Source organism: Amia ocellicauda, chromosome 7 (genome assembly GCF_036373705.1).
Source record: "Amia ocellicauda isolate fAmiCal2 chromosome 7, fAmiCal2.hap1, whole genome shotgun sequence".
NCBI lineage: Eukaryota > Metazoa > Chordata > Actinopteri > Amiiformes > Amiidae > Amia > Amia ocellicauda.
The window spans coordinates 12,005,556-12,025,120 of record NC_089856.1 but is presented as its reverse complement, the minus strand read 5'-3'; the positions used below and the strand labels follow the sequence as shown (position 1 = coordinate 12,025,120).

Here is a 19,565-nt window from a genome sequence, read left to right as displayed (position 1 = left end):
GTTCTGTGGACTTTGTGTCTCTTCATAATAAAATTGTAAATAACACTGGGGTGCCCAGATTTGATAAGTGGAAGTGCTGAATATGTGTTATAAAGCGCTGTAAAGCTCCCTGGAATATTGCTGATAGAGGCATAATTAACCAGCAGTGGTGCTTATTGATATCTTGAAAACAGCCGCGGTTGTTCTAATTATATTATATTAAAGGATTTGAGAGGCTAAAGATTAAATCTGTAATTTATAGGGCTTCGCTGCAGCGCCGCCAGCTGCGTCGGTTAACCCTGCGCCGCCGCGCCGCCCGTGAGCTGCTTGCACCCCCACCGGGCAAGAGCGCAACCTGCAGGGGAGGCACAGGAGCACGTTCTTGTTGAGTTTGACTTTTTCTCGTCCGTGTTTGAAGGACGTTACCGTATTTCTCCCCCAGTGCACACATCATTGCTTTCCAAGATGGTGTTTTTAAAACTGTCATTCACAGTTTTTTTTGTTTTTTTTTGGTTTGTTTTTAAGTTTAACATCCCCCCGCTCTGCCTCCCGGTTCTGTTTACTCCTTGTCAGCTGTGTTTAATCTAGGTCACCTGCTGAGCATGGCGCTGCCTTTGATTGGTGCAAGTAGTCCTACGTTGTGCTCCTGTCAGGCAGTCGAAGCTCTGTATTCTTGGTGTGCTGTGTTTAACCCGTTCAGGATTTAAACCTTCAAAGTGACAGAAAAATTCAAGTGAGGTCAACCATGACCCTTTATCTTCCTTTCTTTTTTTTAAATATATTTTTTTCCTTTTTAAATCCTCTGTAAGGCTTTTCAGTTGTCCCATTCATAATTTTAATTAACTAGTAAACACCCATGTCATAAAAAATACCTTGAGTCTTAAAAGATAAGGCAGGTAGATGGTCTGAGGTCAGGTCCAGAGGACACCATCCAAGATAGTCAAGTCCCTGGCTCTGTATTGCGGACCTGACTTTTTGTTTTCATTTGCTTATCGCACAGAGGAAGGCAGAAGAGGTTTGTAGTATTTGTACCACCATCTAGGGGCAGTTTTTAAGCAGATAAGTGTAATGTTTGCACTTCCCTAGTCATACTGAATTTGATAGGATTCTGCCTCAAACACAGTTATTAAGCTGAGGGAGGCCTGATGACTTCATGACTTCAATCTCGGCCCTCAGAGGCACACCAAAAGTTATTGATGTGAAACTACCAGGGTTGTTTGGACTTCTCTGGGTTTGTTTCTTTGCTAATAATCTGTGATGACATTTTGCAGCAGATCTGCACTGCCTTAGAGTTCACAACACACAATCCAAGCTGCATCCCCCCCCCCCCCCCCACGTTCTCCATATTCCACAAATCTCCGCAAAATGTCAGCTAAGGTGCGCTCCATCCCAACAGCGGGTGCACGTTTCTGTGCTTTGGCTGTCTTCTGCGGCAATGTGAAGGGGTGTGCGTTTGTGTGTGTGTGTCTGTGTGTGTGTGGAATGGAGGTGGATTGACATCGGGGTGGGCAGTAATTTTCAGCAATAATTGCTTGTCGGGAGAAATCTGCCGGCATAAAAGCGTAAAGATGATTTCTTGCGGTTTTGCGGAGACGGCGGGAGATGCTGTTGATATTTATTTCTTACGCACTTGTCACCATTATTTCAAGCCCTCGGCTCCATTCTCAGCCGGCGTGTTGGCAGCCCAGCAGGAACTCTCAGCCAGCCGCTTCCCTGTTCCCCAGCTCCAAGAAACTTCAATTGCCAGGAAGTTCTGAGCAATAAATTGACAAATCCAGCTTAGGCAGTGGCCTGCACTTTGTCAGTTGTAAAACCTGCCTAAGTGAGTGCGCTGTGGGCAGTGCTTGCATGTGCTATAGAGATGAGGATGCATGTCTATCTACCAACAGTTTTTGTGTGTCATTTTGCTGCTGGATTTTTGCCTCGCCATGATGTTTCCACTGATCTATAGCATCTATTTTTCATGTTTGTGTTTATGTATATGTATGCAGCATATATATATGTCTGTGGTACATTGATGACAGTCTCCCCTGTGCTGATGTGTTTTTAACAGCCCCTGGTGCGCCATGTGCCCCGCGCAGTGGCGTCGGCAGTTGTCCGCGGGCAGCATACCCAGCTGCCTGGCGACGTGGCATCCTGGACCGGACAAGAGAGCCTGGCCTCCGACGACCCTGAGATGTGGAACCTGGTGCAGAAGGAGAAGGACCGGCAGCTGCGTGGGCTGGAGCTCATCGCCTCTGAGGTACGCCACGACTCGTGCCTATTCACACTAGCAGCGCATGGCAAGAGGTGATCCTCCCATGGCTTAGCACTGGCCCGTGTTGTACCACTGCGCTTCTGCTATCTCACATTACCATGGCAACGCTGTTTGACAGTCGGAACCGCACGCACAGGTGTGCCCCCGATGCCATAAGATGTTACCTGTGCTGACTCCAGAGGAGCACGAGATGTTATCTCTGCATTTCCTTGAGATCTCGGGAAGTGCAATTAGCATATCCCTGAAGGGCAGAAGCAATAGGATATGCTTGCTTGTCTCGGTGCTCGTCTCTCTGTGTGTATGTGTGTGTGTATGTGTGTATGCGCGTGTCTCTGTGTGTGCGAGCGAGTGCGTCTCTGTGTGTGTGCGTCTCCCTGTCTCTCTCTGTGTGTATGCATGCGCACGTGTCTCTCTTTCTGTGTGCGTGCTCTTCCATGTCTGTCTCTGTGTGCACGTCTCTCTATCTGTGTGTGTGCTTGCACGTGCGCGTCTCTGTGTGCGCGTGCGTCTGTGTGCGCGTGCGTCTGTGTGTGCGTGTGCGCGTCTCTCTGTGTGTGCACGTGTGTGCGTGCACGCGTCTCATGCGCACGTCTGTGTGTGCGCGCATCTCTGTGCGTGCGCGCGTCTCTCTCTCTGTGTGTGCGTGCGCGCGTCTCTCTCTCTGTGTGTGCGTGCGTGCGTCTCTCTCTCTCTCTGTGTGTGCGTGCGCGCGTCTCTCTCTCTCTCTGTGTGTGCGTGCGCGCGTCTCTGTGTGCGCGTGCGTCTGTGTGTGCGTGTGCGCGTCTCTCTGTGTGTGCACGTGTGTGCGTGCACGCGTCTCATGCGCACGTCTGTGTGTGCGCGCATCTCTGTGCGTGCGCGCGTCTCTCTCTCTGTGTGTGCGTGCGCGCGTCTCTCTCTCTGTGTGTGCGTGCGTGCGTCTCTCTCTCTCTCTGTGTGTGCGTGCGCGCGTCTCTCTCTCTGTGTGTGCGTGCGCGCGTCTCTCTCTGTGTGTGCGTGCGCGCGTCTCTCTCTGTGTGTGCGTGCGCGCGTCTCTCTGTGTGTGCGTGCGTGCGTCTCTCTCTCTCTCTGTGTGCGTGCGTGCGTCTCTCTCTGTGTGCGTGCGTGCGTCTCTCTCTGTGTGCGTGCGTGCGTCTCTCTCTCTCTCTCTCTCTGTGTGTGCGTGCGCGCGTCTCTCTCTCTCTGTGTGCGTGCGCGCGTCTCTCTCTGTGTGCGTGCGCGCGTCTCTCTCTCTGTGTGCGTGCGTGCGTCTCTCTGTGTGTGTGTGCGTGCGTGCGTCTCTCTCTCTCTCTCTGTGTGCGTGCGTGCGTCTCTCTCTCTCTCTCTGTGTGCGTGCGTGCGTCTCTCTGTGTGCGTGCGTGCGTCTCTCTCTCTCTCTCTCTCTCTGTGTGCGTGCGCGCGTCTCTCTCTCTCTGTGTGCGTGCGCGCGTCTCTCTCTCTGTGTGCGTGCGCGCGTCTCTCTCTCTGTGTGCGTGCGCGCGTCTCTCTCTCTGTGTGCGTGCGCGCGTCTCTCTCTCTGTGTGCGTGCGCGCGTCTCTCTCTCTGTGTGCGTGCGTGCGTCTCTCTCTCTGTGTGCGTGCGTGCGTCTCTCTCTCTCTCTCTCTCTGTGTGTGCGTGCGCGCGTCTCTCTCTCTCTGTGTGCGTGCGCGCGTCTCTCTCTCTGTGCGTGCGCGCGTCTCTCTCTCTGTGTGCGTGCGCGCGTCTCTCTCTCTGTGTGCGTGCGCGCGTCTCTCTCTCTCTGTGTGTGCGTGCGCGCGTCTCTCTCTCTCTCTCTCTCTGTGTGTGCGTGCGCGCGTCTCTCTCTCTCTGTGTGTGCGTGCGCGCGTCTCTCTCTCTGTGTGCGTGCGCGCGTCTCTCTCTCTGTGTGCGTGCGCGCGTCTCTCTCTCTGTGTGCGTGCGCGCGTCTCTCTCTCTGTGTGCGTGCGCGCGTCTCTCTCTCTGTGTGCGTGCGTGCGTCTCTCTCTCTCTCTGTGTGTGCGTGCGCGCGTCTCTCTCTCTGTGTGCGTGCGTGCGTCTCTCTCTCTGTGTGCGTGCGTGCGTCTCTCTCTCTCTCTCTGTGTGCGTGCGTGCGTCTCTCTCTCTCTCTGTGTGTGCGTGCGCGCGTCTCTCTCTCTGTGTGCGTGCGTGCGTCTCTCTCTCTCTCTCTCTCTCTGTGTGTGCGTGCGCGCGTCTCTCTCTCTCTGTGTGCGTGCGCGCGTCTCTCTCTCTCTGTGTGCGTGCGCGCGTCTCTCTCTCTCTGTGTGCGTGCGCGCGTCTCTCTCTCTCTGTGTGCGTGCGCGCGTCTCTCTCTCTCTGTGCGTGCGCGCGTCTCTCTCTGTGTGTGCGTGCGCGCGTCTCTCTCTGTGTGTGCGTGCGCGCGTCTCTCTCTCTGTGTGCGTGCGCGCGTCTCTCTCTCTGTGTGCGTGCGCGCGTCTCTCTCTCTGTGTGCGTGCGTGCGTCTCTCTCTCTCTCTGTGTGTGCGTGCGCGCGTCTCTCTCTCTCTCTGTGTGCGTGCGCGCGTCTCTCTCTCTGTGTGTGCGTGCACGCGTCTCTCTCTCTGTGTGTGCGTGCGCGCGTCTCTCTCTGTGTGTGCGTGCGCGCGTCTCTCTCTCTGTGTGCGTGCGTCTCTCTCTCTCTCTCTCTCTCTCTGTGTGTGCGTGCGTGCGTCTCTCTCTCTCTCTGTGTGTGCGTGCGCGCGTCTCTCTCTCTGTGTGTGCGTGCACGCGTCTCTCTCTCTGTGTGTGCGTGCGTGCGTCTCTCTCTGTGTGTGCGTGCGCGCGTCTCTCTCTCTGTGTGCGTGCGTCTCTCTCTCTCTCTCTCTCTCTGTGTGCGTGCGCGCATCTCTCTCTCTGTGTGTGCGTGCGCGCATCTCTCTCTCTGTGTGTGCGTGCGCGCGTCTCTCTCTCTGTGTGTGCGTGCGCGCGTCTCTCTCTGTGTGTGCGTGCGCGCGTCTCTCTCTCTGTGTGTGCGTGCGCGCGTCTCTCTCTCTGTGTGTGCGTGCGCGAGTCTCTCTCTCTCTCTCTCTCTGTGTGTGCGTGCGCGCGTCTCTCTCTCTGTGTGTGCGTGCGCGCGTCTCTCTCTCTGTGTGTGCGTGCGCGCGTCTCTCTCTCTCTCTCTCTCTCTGTGCGTGCGCGTCTCCCTGTCTGTGTGTGTGTGTGTGAGCGTGCGTGCGTGCGTGTGTGAGCGTGCGTGTCTCACGTGTCTTGCATGTCTCTGTGCACGTCTCTCTCCAATTTCTGCCTTGAGCGTCTCTCTCTGTCTCTCTGTGTGTGCGCGTGCATATGTCCGTGTGTGTGTGTGTTTGGGAACTGTGCGCTGGGTGTCTTGACAGCCTCCAGCCCTGTACTGATGTCCTGCTGAGAATGAGTTTCCCCTTAATTTGCACTCGAGCTGGTGTAAATACAGCAGGGTTTGCAGGTTAAAAGTTGCCATAAAAAAAAAATAAGAATACAATAAAAACCTAGAACTTCCCCCCAAGAGAGAGAGAAATCTGGAGTGACTGCAAACAAGCTAGTCTGGGAATTTATTTTTCATCTTTACTCACTTGTCTGGTTAAATGCATAATTCATCCTAAACAGAGAAACGCACGCACACAAACACACACATGCAGTTTCCATGTGTCAAGTCACTTCATTATAACGTGAAGTATCCTGCAGTTACCTTCTGGTTTATCTGCATATGCAAATCTTCATTAAAACCCAGCGTATCTGTTTGTGTGGATTACCTATGCCTGTTAGTCTCCCTCTTCCCTACGCCGTGCTCAAGACTAGTAGATGGTGTAGTCCTGTGCATTATTTTCTCCACCAGTTAAAAAAAAATGGAAGTAGTATAAAGTAATATACTAAAATTAATAAATACAATCAATACAATACAAAGTGAACGGTACCTGTCTAATTGTGCTGTTTTCACTCACTGAATTCAAATGTATTCACCCCCTTTGTTAAACAATGACTACTGTACTCTTTGTCCTGGATAATACATAGATTTTATTTAATATTGCCTTTGTAACCTTTTGACATGAAAACACTATTTGTTGGCACTGAAAGTCCAGACCGTGATTCAATGAAGAGGTCGGCCTTTATTGTAAAGTGTTTTTTTAATAGCCCTGTGCATTCCCCCAGTTTAATTACCTACCCCACAATTTCCCAAAACACTCATAAATTTGCCAAGTGTGATATGCATTCTTCTTGTCAGCCATAGCAATGAAGATCATACAAACATGGTACTTCTGCAACTCCACAGGAATTGCTCTATCAAATGACTGAAGATCCATTTCCCTTTCTCCTTCTTTCTTTCTCTCTTTCTTTCTTTTTTTCAGAATTTCTGCAGCCGGGCAGCTCTGGAGGCCCTGGGGTCCTGTCTCAACAACAAGTACTCCGAGGGCTATCCTGGAAAGAGGTAAGGGCCTCCCACTGGATTCCCAGAAACTAGAACAGGTCGGACCTCCCTCTTAGGGTGACCATTTGCCACGACTGAAGAACCGTATTAAAGGCGTTGCGACCAGCTGTGTTTTGTATGTGTCTGTCAGTGACGTATTGTTTGCTGGGCAGCACCACAGAGGCCTTCTCTAAAAGATCGGTGTGTGTGGACCTGTGTGCCGCCCTTTCTGCTGGTCTGTAGAGGAGAACAGTGACCCACGTGCCCTGGTGTAGCATGGAGACCTGCCAAACCGCGCAGCACTGACGACTCCTGCTGGCTTGTGTAACACGTCCTGCCTGCAGTGACTCCCATAGACGTGCTTCATCTCCCGCGCCGGCCTGATGCTGTTCTGGTCAAGGGCTCTCGAGCCAAAGCACCGGTGGGAACGATGTCCGGTGAATCACAGCCGGCGCTGCTGTTCTCCGTCCTCCCCCTCGCACGCCTCTGCCTCTCATAGTTATGGATCAGCCCGCAAACCTGCAGCGGCAGAGAGGAAGTGCGTCTCGCTGTGGATGAGTGTTGGCATCTAAGTGGAATTGAACAAACATGCAGCTTTTGAACAAATGTGGGCTTAGAATGGCTAGTGCTTTGCATCCCTATCCCTCTCTCTCTCCTTACCTCCCTCCTCTCTATCCTTCTCTCCCCTTTCCCTCATACTCTGTCCCTCCCTCCTTCTCTCCTCCACCTCTCTCCTTCCTTCTCTACCTCTCTCCTTCCCTCACTCTTCCACCCTCTCTACCTCTGTCCCTCAATCCGTACCTTCCTCCATCTCTGTCCTTCCATCCCTCCCTCTATACCTTTCCTCTTTCTGTACCTCTCTAATCCCATCCCTGCCTCTCTATCTCTACCTCTGTGCCTCTCCTTCCATCCCTCCCTCTCTCCCCTCCCTCTGTTGCTCTTTCTCCCTCTACCTCTGTCCCTCTTGCCTTCCATCCCTCCTTCTCTCCCCCTTTCCCTCACTCTCTCCCTCCCTCCTTCTATCCTTCCATCCCCCTCTCCTTCCTTCTCTCCCTCTCCCTGCCTTTCCTCTTCTCTTCTTGGAATAATGAATATCAATGCAAATCCTCAACCCAAATACCTGGCCAGATTAACGATGAACAATCCCTGTCTTGCTGGCTACAGAGCGAATAACCTGCCTGTTTGATTACAGTTCTTGTTGCTCGTGTTTCTACCAGGATTACCGCCAGAACCCCCCCCAACCCCCCCAGTAAAAGGGTTAAGTATGAATATTATCAAAGCTTGCTTAATCCTCTTGTCTGACCGACCCCATTAAAGCGAGGATTGTGATTTTAAGTAGACGACTTGAACTGCCTTAATACCTCTTTAATGCTCATTTTTGAGAATCCTTTATTCAATCAATTCAAAACCAGTGCAACGTGTCTGCCGTGGAAGTACAATAACGCGAATGAAATCAAGAATAAAGTTTTAAATCGGCTTAGAGCTTCGATCTGACTTGGAAAGAAGAGAATACGAGGATTTAACCACCACAGCCGATACCTTGAGATTTTCTTGCGCGTTTCCCAGTGATTAACTGAATACACGCTTGTTTTTTTTGCTCCCGTCTCATTCTTATTTATATAATCCTTCATGCATTTTTAATTAGTGACCCGTGGCCCGTATTGTTTTGTTTTTTGTTTTTATAATCTCTGGTAGCTTTGTTTTGTGTGTGTGTGTGTTAGTTTTCTTTTTCTGTGATTTAGTTTTGTGTTTATTTAAAGATGCAACAGTCTGAGGAGGTTTAGGGAGGGGGCGAAACAACATGTTTAATGCCACTGATTGTTCTAGAAAACCAGAGGCTTTTGAGAATTGCACAATCCACCACCGATTTTAAATTTTTTGTTTCAAATAAACGGCCCTTAATTCAATAGTTTAGTTGTTTCTTCCTCATCCAGGGCTTTATTCAGAATTAATTTGCTTCAGCCCTATGTAGTGTCGATAACCTTTAAGCAGTCACAGAGTGGATGAGATTAACCGTTTCTTTCATGGAGAGGAGTCGCACGGCAGCACTGAGACCTAATAAACGCAAAGCTGAAATTCGGGAAGTATTTGAAATAATATAAAGAAGACTCCATCCTGGGGTTTTGCGAGTCTTGGGAGGCAGGCAGAAAAAGCAGGTTCTCACAGTCAACTTTCCAGGCTGCTTTCAAAGGACGCGTGTGTGATGTTGATCATGTGGGGCCCCCGTTTGTGGTCCATCAAGCTCTGATCATGTTTCTCTCGCTCTGACCCCATACCTCTCTCTCTCTCTCTCTCTCTCTCTCTCTCTCTCTCTCTCTCTCTGTGTCCTGGCAGGTATTACGGTGGGGCAGAAGTGGTGGACCAGATCGAGCTGCTGTGCGAGAAGCGGGCGCTGGAGGCGTTCAGCCTGGACCCTGAGCAGTGGGGTGTGAACGTGCAGCCCTACTCCGGCTCCCCCGCCAACTTTGCCGCCTACACCGCCGTCCTGCAACCCCACGACCGCATCATGGGACTGGACCTGCCTGACGGGGGACAGTGAGTGTCGCCGGTCCTCTCCTCCCTTCTGGGTCTCATTTCCCCCTTTCATGTATTCCTTGGTGTCCAAAACTGCCACACCTCTCCATCAAATATAAGTTCTTGAATAAACGCAGTGTAATCGGCCTTTATTTCCTCCCCGGTCTCTTTAGCAGGACCTGGCGTTGTGTAACTTGTTCACACATCATAGTGGTCTCCTGTCCTGGTCTTGGACAGACCCAGTGCCATTTAATTAGTGGGTCTAGAAAACGCAGTTATCCGTGACTAAAAAAGCGAATCATTTTTTTGTTTTTTTTTTTGTTTAATTCTTATTCATTGACCTTAAATTAATATTTTTATAGATCTAGATAGAGATAAAAACGATTCAGAGGATGACGTCACAAATACTAAATTCCTTTTCCTCCTTTCTCTCCCACTCCCTGTTCTCAGTCTCACTCACGGCTACATGTCAGACGTGAAGAGGATTTCGGCCACATCCATTTTCTTCGAGTCCATGCCCTACAAGCTGAATGTGAGTGTGCCATGTGCCGCTGATTGATAACTTGACCGCCGTGTCCCATGTCCAGGCGGCGGGGTTCGCCTGTGGAGGGGGGCGGGGTGTTTGCGGAGCTGTCGGGGACTCTGAAGCTGTGATTGAGGTGCTGACAAACCCAGATACGGCGGGACTAATAGAAAATCGACAGGCCGAGCCCTGACTGCTTTGTCGCGAAAGTAGAGGGGGCTTGATGGAGTGGAGGAATCAGTTAATGGACGGACGATGCAAGAGGACAGCTGATGTGTTTTTTTTTTTTGTTTTTAGCTCTAGACACACCAATCCACACCCACTAGCTACCTTAGTTATGGCATTACTTGTGTATAAGTTCTCATTGTATCACAATCCCCTTTGGGAACATGGCGGGGGTTTAAGACGGGCACTTTTTATCCTTTCTTATTTCTAAACCAGTATGTTCAGGCGAGCTGAAGCGAATTACTAGTTCTAATCGCATTAGGTATTGTCTTCTGGTTTTGGGTCATTAAATGATGCATAATTTCTCGTAATTATTTTATTTTTATTCCAAAATAAAGAACAAAACAAAACGCACAAACCCATCAGGGAGTAACAGCCTGTCTGTCTATTTCCTATTATTCTTCTCCTGGGAGCTTGCGATTGCTACACAGAGAGCGAGCCGTTGCTGCGCTACTCTTCTGCAAATCGTTTCTCGTTGAAAGAAATGTCTCTGCGTTGTTGCACAGAGCACCCACCCATCTCGGTGTGCATTGGAGGGGGGAGACACAAAAAAACAACCTAATTTTATGATAATGGGTACAAATCATGATTTATTTGGGTACGCTTTATAATGGTGCTTTAAGCCAAAAGAATGATGGCTTTGGATTGCAGTTTAGTATTGAGAATGGTCCATCAGAGACCACCACACACAACTGCAGACTGCTTTCATTATGCTCTTGGTGTGAGGTGGAAACCAGGCCTCGTTCTAGAGCCCAAAACATGCTGGGACACACCATTGATTCACCCAACGACCTGTGTTGCTTTTAACTGGGTGTCCCCTGCAGTTTTCTAAAGGGTGTGTCAAGTTACAAGGACTTAAAAGCCTAATGTTCTGTTTGTTTCGTTTAATTTTTCAGTATTATTTTGTGCTTTCAAAGTCATCATGGAAATTATTTAAGCTGTAGCACATCTTATTGAACAGAGTCTATTAGTACCAATGCTATATTACCCGTTTTAGATACGGTGTGGTGAATTTACTGTGTTTATAATGGGGGGGGGGGGGGGGGCTTCAACTTCAGACAAACGGGTGTAATTTAGCTGCTTAACACCTGAGCTCTATGCCAGGTTTTCTTTTTATTAAATTTTCTCCTCTGAGCAGCATCACCAAGGGATCATTAAGCAGCAATAGCTAAAACAACTGAGCACAATTTGTCTTTCTCCTAAGTTTAATTAAGAAATTGCCACATCTCCAAAAACCTGTTAAGAGGCATATTTCACTTCCTTTATTTATTTAAAATGAGAGAGTTCCTGCTCCCACTGTGAATGGTACCAGATAGATGATTGCTGCTTTCTTCTCTGTTTGAAAACCAGGTAAACAGTTCACAGAAAAATAATGAATGCTGTTGTGTTGTTATGGTTGCAGCCCCAGACCGGAATTATTGACTATGACAAGCTGGAGATGACCGCCCGTCTCTTCCGCCCCAAACTGATCATCGCGGGAACCAGCGCCTACGCCCGCCTCATCGACTATGCCCGCATGAAGAAGGTCAGCCACACCACTTCCCGTCTTCCTAACTTTCTATCTTTCCCTTTTATTATTCTAATAATTGGTCCTTATTCTTGATTCATGAATGCAGCCACAGCGTTCTTCCAGCCAGTGCTTGAGGCCAACAATCCAGCAGGTTGTCTAGGTCTGTTCAAATCCTCACCTGCGTTATACCTGGCCCAGTAACTACAGCAGTTAAACCCACGGGTCCGGGGAATGTTTTTAGAAGGGAAAGTCTTCAATCAGGACTCCACATCTCCTCAGACCCGGGTCTAGACGGATCTGATGAAGGCTAGTCCAGGGCACGGGTTTTAAGGGAGATGTTTAGGGAAAATGCTGGTTTGAACCAGTAGGTGGCAGTTTCCTTCCCTCTGTGCTGGGAAAACTGTGCCCGTGTCCCAGCAGAGTGTAGTCTCTGTGGTGGGGGGGGGGGGTGGGGTGGTAGATGGATGGGGTGCAAGTTCATAGTATCTGAAATCCTGCAATCCCAGTGAATTCTCGGACCTGATTGTCTTGGCTGGCACAAAATTACTCCCGTCAACCCATAAAAACCAGCCGGGGGAGGGGGGGGTCCGAGTGGGTCCCAGTGTGAGAGATGTGCTTCGACTCGGGTGACCTTCAAGGCATTTGTCGCCGCCCGACTCCGAGGACAAGTTCCAAGCAGCTCCCTGACGACAGCCGCCCTGGCGATGGCATTATTTTTCTGTCGGGGCGAAATTCTGCATTTCCTTCCCATTAAGAAATCATTATTGTGCCGCGTCTCATTCTGATGAAGTGCATATTAGCGTTTCTTTTTAATGCAACGAGAGAACCACATCTAATATTGATTAATAGGTGAGGTAGGGGGGTGTGGTGGGGGGGTTAGCATTTACACAGACCATTATTCTAAATTGGATGTAACGAAATCATATAAATAAATGTGGTGCTTTGCAGTTGCAGTGGGGTGGAAAGCAACTTAAGTGGAATGTGTGATGAATATGCTAATCGGCTGATAGGCGAGGTCTTTAATACAGAGCCTAATAAGGCAGTGCCGGTGCCGGTGGATTTTGGAGCCGCTACCTGCAGCAGATTTGAGCACCTCCGGAGGGTTGCGGGGGTGGTGGGGGGAGCCTGTCATGCTTTGCAGACCTCCCCTCTCACAGCCTCACCCACACAGACGACATCTGTAGAATTATATTTGTTCTTCTGTTGCAGCTCGGGATAATTGCAAACAAACAGTGTTGAATGTCTCGTCTCGTGCGGCTGCACTCCGCGGTACAAGCTATGGGGTTAAAGCAGTCCCAGGGCTGCTTTTCTTAGACTCTGCAGGGAGTGGGGGATGTTGTGAAGTGCTTTTTTTCTTCTTTTCTCCTTTTTTGCTCTCTCTCTTCACACACTTATTTCCCCTTCTTTCAACCTTTTCCTTCGCTGACCCTGGTGCTGTGTCCTGTGACTTCTCTGCCTCTCTCTCTCTTTCTCACACCTTTCCTGGTGTGCTCTGACCTCTTACCCTTCCACTCGAAACAGTATTAATTAAGCCGGCATTCTCTCGATGTGTCAGTCGTCAACCTTGTGAAAATCAATCAGGTAAATGAGTTTAGTAATTCACCATGGTCTAGCCAGTACACTTCTAATTTTGCTTTGGCTACGTCACGGTGCTGTAGGCTGCCGTGAGCTGATCATAGCATATTCAGCGTTCCTCTCTGGGATTCACGCCCTCTCTCTCTCTCTCTCTCTCTCTCGCCTGCACAGGTCTGCTCGGAGGTGAACGCCTACCTTTTGGCTGACATGGCTCACATCAGCGGCCTAGTGGCAGCCGGGGTTATCCCTTCCCCCTTCGAGTACGCAGACCTCGTCACCAGCACCACCCACAAGACCCTGCGTGGAGCCCGGTGAGCACACCTGTTTTTCTTTTTGTAGGAAACTGCTACGGTAGGATTGACAAGGCCAACCATCCGGTGCGTTTCCATCTCCTCCTTATGGTGCTTTGGAGATTTGTCAGGGAATCTCGTTTTAAGTGTGGTAGGTCTCTCTCTGTGTGGCGTTTTCCCACTCTGAATTCACCCCTTTCCTGTGCCTCTGTGTTGGCGCAGGGCGGGCCTCATTTTTTACCGTAAGGGCGTGCGCTCGGTGGACAAGAAGGGCCGGGAGGTGCTGTACAACCTGGAGGACCGGGTCAACTTCTCAGTGTTCCCCTCGTTGCAGGGAGGCCCACACAACCACGCCATCGCTGCAGTTGCCGTGGCGCTCAAACAGGTAGGCCTAAACCGCAAACCTTGATACAGCGCTGGAAGTGGGCGAGGGGATAGGGATGTTCCCCCTCAAAGAAAATCATTACAAACAATCTGGACCACCGGGGTTGGACAAAAACCCATGTCGTCCTGGCCCTTTTTAGACTGCTTCTCTATCCGATGCCTTTTCCTCTGCCGCACTCTGATTTCAAGGGCAAACCGTGCAGGAGAAAAGTGATCCATCAGAGCAGTGCCCTTGAACAGTTCTGTGCTTGATCACATTTTATATGGTTTAACTCTCAGGCCTGCTTACGCAAGAAAGGAGAGAACATGTTGTACAGTTTTAGTACTTAAAAATAATGATAATTCTGTAGTTTATTCTTTTGTTATTTTGGAACGCATTGTTTGTAGTTCCAGATATCCGGATAACCACACTGTTGGGTCAGAATTAGCGCTAAGCCCTTGTACCGCATTCCCGCATTCACTGAAAGGAGCGATTTATGATTGCATGTTATTACCAAGAGGATAAACTCTTTGTCGCTGAGGAATCATGCAGGGTGGGGAGGGGGCTATTGGACACCTGTTGACGGAACAAATGGATCGACTGACAGGTCAGAGGTCAAACCACAGAAACAGAGGCAATATTAGGGATGAGATTTGCATGGCAATTTTGGAGGTTGCTTTTAAAATAAAACCTGCTGTCTTAGCTGCTTAACCCAACAAAAGACATTAGATTGCCTTCCTGCCGTGTCCGGAAGCGTGGCTGAGATCAAGTGTAACGTGTTTAATCAAGCCAAAATCCCTCCAGCTTTACTAAATAAAATGTTTTTAAAAATGCATTGATTTATACACTTACCCCCCTCTTTCACTCTCTCCCATCAGGCTGCTTCCCCCATGTTCAAGGATTATGCTGCCCAGGTCCTCCGTAACGCGAAGTCCATGTCCGACGCTCTGCTGAAGAAGGGGTACACACTGGTGTCAGGTATGACTCTTCAGAGAGGGGGAGGGGCTTAAGAAGGCGGTATGCAGAGTCAGTCATGATTGGTTCAGAGGCGGGCGAGCTGAGTGGTTCTGTGTTGGTTGTTTGCAGGGGGCACCGACAATCACCTGGTTCTGGTGGACCTGAGGCCCAAGGCCCTAGATGGCGCCCGGGCCGAGAGAGTGCTGGAGCTGGTGTCCATCACTGCCAACAAGAACACCTGCCCTGGGGACAAGAGCGCCCTCACGCCTGGAGGACTCAGACTGGGTATGTGATTTTAGGTGGCTGGGCGGCCAGGGTGGACAATGAATTGAGTTGCAAAAGTGCATTTCTTGATATTTAGGAATGAATAAATGGTTAAATGTGTGCTGTTGGATCATCATTCCTATTTATATGACAGAATGTGACCAATTGGGTACAAGAAGTATTCCTGAGAGGCTGGAGGGAGGCTGTGCTGGATTTCCAGTTGGTTGACCTTTAGAAGTTCAGGGAAGGGATTGAAAGAGACCTCTGCCCTGTTCCAATCGATAGCTGGGTTATAGGCATTGATAGACAAGACGCTGAGGACTTGGAAATCAGATCTGCTGTCATGGAAAATTACTCTGTTCTCTCCTTTTTGTAGGAGCCCCTGCGCTGACCTCCAGGCAGTTCAAGGAAGCCGACTTTGAGAAAGTGGTGGACTTCATGCACGAGGGCTTCGAGATCGCCATTGACGTGAAGAAGAAGACTGGTGAGAAGGAGCTGTCAGGGCTAGGGGTGGGATGAGAAAAAGAAAAGCATCTATGCCAGCATCTTGTTCGTGGTGCCAGGGTATCGCGATCAATCGTGCAGCAGTCCCTTTGCACAGAGGTTGGTGGAGTCCGCAGTTCGTGTGTTCCACTTCAGCATGACATCTCAGCGGCTTACCAGACAGTTCCAGTTAACTAATAAAAAATGCACCCAATACTACTTAAATGTAGAAAAGCAAGTGATCACAAACTGATACTGACTGAGAATTATCATTGTAATTACATTATATATATTTATAAAAAAAATGTCCACCTCCTTCTGCTCTCCAGCTAAGCTCCAAGACTTCAAGAACTTCCTCCTGCAGGACCCAGAGACCAAGGCCAAGATTGCAGACCTGAGGCAGCGTGTGGAGAAGTTTGCCCGTTCCTTCCCCATGCCTGGGTTCCAGGATCACTAGCCCCGAGGAAAATGGGGAGAAAGGGGTAAGAGAGGGAGAGAGAGAGGAGCATCTCACACAGAGTGGAGCAACAAATCCACCCTGCTGCCATCGTCCCAGCCTTCTGATCTCTGATTGACTGACAAAAAGACTAAGGCACCTTCTGTTTTGAATCCTGTTTTACTTGGTCCTCCACGCGTGATCCTTCTGAACTGTCTGGAAAACAAATGGCAGTGCTGGCCGTGTGTTAGCAGCGCTGTGCCCGTCTCACACTGAGCCGGGATCTTGTTTAAAGGGACTGCCAGGCCGCAGGTGTCCCATTCCACTCACCACAGGCTACAGACATCCCTTCCCAGCAGGCTGTTCAGTAACCTCCGTGTAATGAACCACCACTCCTGCTAAAATGAGGAGGAAAAGTATATATCGTGTGTGTGTGTATGTGTGTGTGATACATTATATATATATATATATATATATATATATATATATATATATATATATATATATATATATATATATATTAGAAATTATGAAAATGAATAATTTAAGAAAAGCAGTTTATTGTGTTCAGACACTCTTGGATTTGTGATTGAACTTAATTAACCTCAACTGAGCCTTATTAGGAGCCCTGGAGTTCTCTTAAGGTGTGACTTAATTAATTAATTAATTAATTAATTAATTAATTAGTCCTGAGGAAGCCTACATGTCAGTATAGTCATCTTTGCCTGTGATTATACAGTCTTCAGTCCGGGGCCACGGACAGCTGTGAGACTCCAGGGGGTGTCTGCACACGTATGTGCATTTCAGCTTGGGGTTGGGAGTGTTTTGTGTGGAATCTGGCGATCCAGAGGCAGCAGTTTCCCCCTCTTCCTCTGTGACAAAACCTGTCTTCCCTTTCCTGGAGGATTAAATTAAAATCAATTAGTATCAAATGCACAACAAGTTCCCATGGTGGTCTATATTATGAATTATAATCACAATATATTATTTCTATTATCACTTAGCAGCTGTTGGTACTTAGAACACCGCCTAGTCTCGGTGTGACACTTTAGTGTCTACTAAGATTAATTACTATAATATACATATATATATATATATATACACACATACACACACACTACATACATATTGCAACTTCTTAGTTTTAGATATTGTTGACAAACCATCTTTAAACAGCTCTGCAGTGTCATTTTGACTGAATCTTTAATTGAACATGGTTACAGGGGCTGGGACCTCTGTCAGAAAGAGTAATATCTTTTTTTTTGGAGGTGCGTGTGTATAACAAAAAATAAAAAATAAAAAAAATCTTCCAATGGTAACCTGGGTCATCTGGGACCCGGTGCTCTGAAATCTGCAAAAAACGTCTTTCCCCATTGTCATTGGACATCTGTTTACATTTATAATCATTTCTTAGATCTCTCATTAACCCAATAGTTTTTTTTTTTTATTATTGCATTTTTTAAATTTTTGTAACTGAATACAAATTTTCATAAAAACATTGCACCTAGATTAAATGTATTGTATTGTATTGTATTGTATTATATATATATATATATATATATATATATATATGTGTGTGTGTGTGTGTATGTTTTATATATAAAATATATACACACAGTATATTTACATACAAATATACAGGCATATACTAAACAAAGCAGTATATAGCCAGCTTTGTTTTGTAAAAAAAAAAAAAATTATGCTGCCTAAACCACTTAATTTAGGTTTTGTTTTTTTATGGCAGGTTCTTTAAATGTTGTGGGAGGGGAAAACAATAATGTAATCTTTCTTGATCAACTTGCATAATTAGGGCTGGTTACTAAAGCACACAATCAAGCTGTAGAGCAAGAAACAGAATTTTGAATAATGGACGTCTATCTTTGATGTCTATCCAAGATGAAAGGATCCAATTAATTTCATCCCAAGCAGTCCAACTGATATGGTTCTGCTAAATGGTCCAATGCTATCTTCACTGGACATTATAGGATCATGAATCCATGTGATCTGACCAAGCTTTGATCATGAAACTTTAATCTTAAATCATGCTTCTGATATCACTTAGTGCAGCGTTGTTGAAAGAGTTTTGCTTGGGATCTACCATACAAGGTATCCTATACACCCAGTAGGATCACAGCTGGTCAGGATAGGATGCTTTTGTAGAACTTTTTCTGCCCCTGCCCCATCGCCTGTGTGATTTTGCAGTCAGTAATTTGAAATTAGACTAATATTTTTGTTTTTTACTTCTAGTTTTGGGGAGGGCAACTGTACACCCCCATCAGTAACAAACGGGAATGAATTTAACTTGGGCAGGGGGGGTGAAAGGACATCTGTAATATTTACACATCATGAAGTTCTACAGCATACAAGATGTTGGAATGCTGACTGTACAGTAATTAATTTGAATTAATTTTTGTGCATAGTGTTCTGTTTTTTTAACTTACAGCTGTTAATCTTCATGGCCAAATAGTGTTAAATAAAGAGGATCATTCTGATAAGATATGGCGGAAGTTTCCGTTTCCTTGGTTTTATTTTATATTATCTTACCTGTTGTCCTTCTAACCCATTGATCCTGAAGTTGCCCCATGTTATATTATGTAGTCAGTGTAGATGAGTGTTTGTGGATGTATTATATACATATAGATGTATACATTATAACTTTCAGCTTTGTGTTTTTGTTTTTTTTCTTTTCAGTTCTACATGTAAGCTTTTTCATGTGCACGTGTAATTTAATAGATTGTAAGTGTTTTGCAAGATTGATCAACCTATTAACTAAACATGCTTTTCACTCAGGCACGCTGTAGACGTGGATAATATTGAGTAATAATTCTGTAGCACTGAAGCCGCTTTTTCTGGAATGTAAAATATGCAAAGCAGCTCAAGCGCACGTTTGTGCCTGTGCACTAACCAGATGACTAATGAAATGAGTTGTTCATTTTAATCTGTATTTAATTGTGACTATTCAGATGCGCACCGCAGAGAGGGGTGTGAACGGCACCTGTTTATTGGTTGGGTTCTTGTAACGCAGACCTGAACCTTTGAACCAATTACATTTAAATCAAAGTGCAGATCTGTGCAAAACTGCCGAATCAAGCCAGACTCCGCGATCACTGAAAACGCTCCGTGACGGGGTTCGGGGCATGACAGCTGCCTCGACGTCAGCTGGGTGAGTGACGTCTGATGTCTCCATGAGGGACACCGAACAGCTGCTCATCCCGGAGCTGTGATCTCTTTACTGCTCTCCTCTGAATATTTCCCACGACCCGCCTTCCAGAGACCTTCCCTGCCGCTGGTTGCAAGGCGCTACGCTCCTTTGGTTGTTTAACACAATCTCGTTTTCCAAATTGTAGTGTGCTTTTCTCGCAGGCTGCAGTTTTCAGACAAGATCTGACTAACTCTCCTTCACCTCTAGACCCCAATCACATCAACTATGCACCACTGAGGACTGGAGTCAGCAGGATCCTCTTTAACTGTAAAGTGGTCCTTTTAAATAACTGAATTAAGATTCTGTTGCTCTTTTGCAGTATCACTGTGATCTTGCTATTGCTGCTAGATGTATTTGTTTCCTATCAAAGTTATTGGTTCAGTCGTAAAAACAGCACTCATTACCCACAAGTTATATACATAGCCTATAGAGCACTGGTTCTCAGTACTGATCCTGGAGAGCTCCTGCCCTGGTGGGTTTCATTCCAACCAAGATCCCAATTACTTAATTGAACCCTTAATTTAACGTACTTGCGTCATTTGACTTAAATCATGTAGCTTATACAAATGTGGAGATTTTAATTTCCATCTACAGTTTCATACCTACCATGACATCTACAACTGTTTAAAA

General features: G+C 47.6%; 1 protein-coding gene across 1 annotated transcript in view; it reads left to right on the top strand.

Moving 5' to 3' along the window:
* Positions 1 to 18,230, top strand: part of shmt2 (serine hydroxymethyltransferase 2 (mitochondrial)) — a 30,074-nt gene extending 11,844 nt beyond the window's left edge. Inside the window, exons 2-12 of the mRNA XM_066708428.1 lie at positions 2,033 to 2,221; positions 6,534 to 6,613; positions 8,927 to 9,127; positions 9,557 to 9,638; positions 11,257 to 11,379; positions 13,111 to 13,250; positions 13,452 to 13,614; positions 14,472 to 14,571; positions 14,680 to 14,835; positions 15,191 to 15,298; positions 15,627 to 18,230. Of these exons, the coding sequence (XP_066564525.1) occupies positions 2,033 to 2,221; positions 6,534 to 6,613; positions 8,927 to 9,127; positions 9,557 to 9,638; positions 11,257 to 11,379; positions 13,111 to 13,250; positions 13,452 to 13,614; positions 14,472 to 14,571; positions 14,680 to 14,835; positions 15,191 to 15,298; positions 15,627 to 15,754 (1,470 nt within the window). The 3' untranslated portion in view covers positions 15,755 to 18,230. The remainder of the gene's footprint in view (positions 1 to 2,032; positions 2,222 to 6,533; positions 6,614 to 8,926; positions 9,128 to 9,556; positions 9,639 to 11,256; positions 11,380 to 13,110; positions 13,251 to 13,451; positions 13,615 to 14,471; positions 14,572 to 14,679; positions 14,836 to 15,190; positions 15,299 to 15,626) is intronic.
* Positions 18,231 to 19,565: the final 1,335 nt, after the last annotated feature.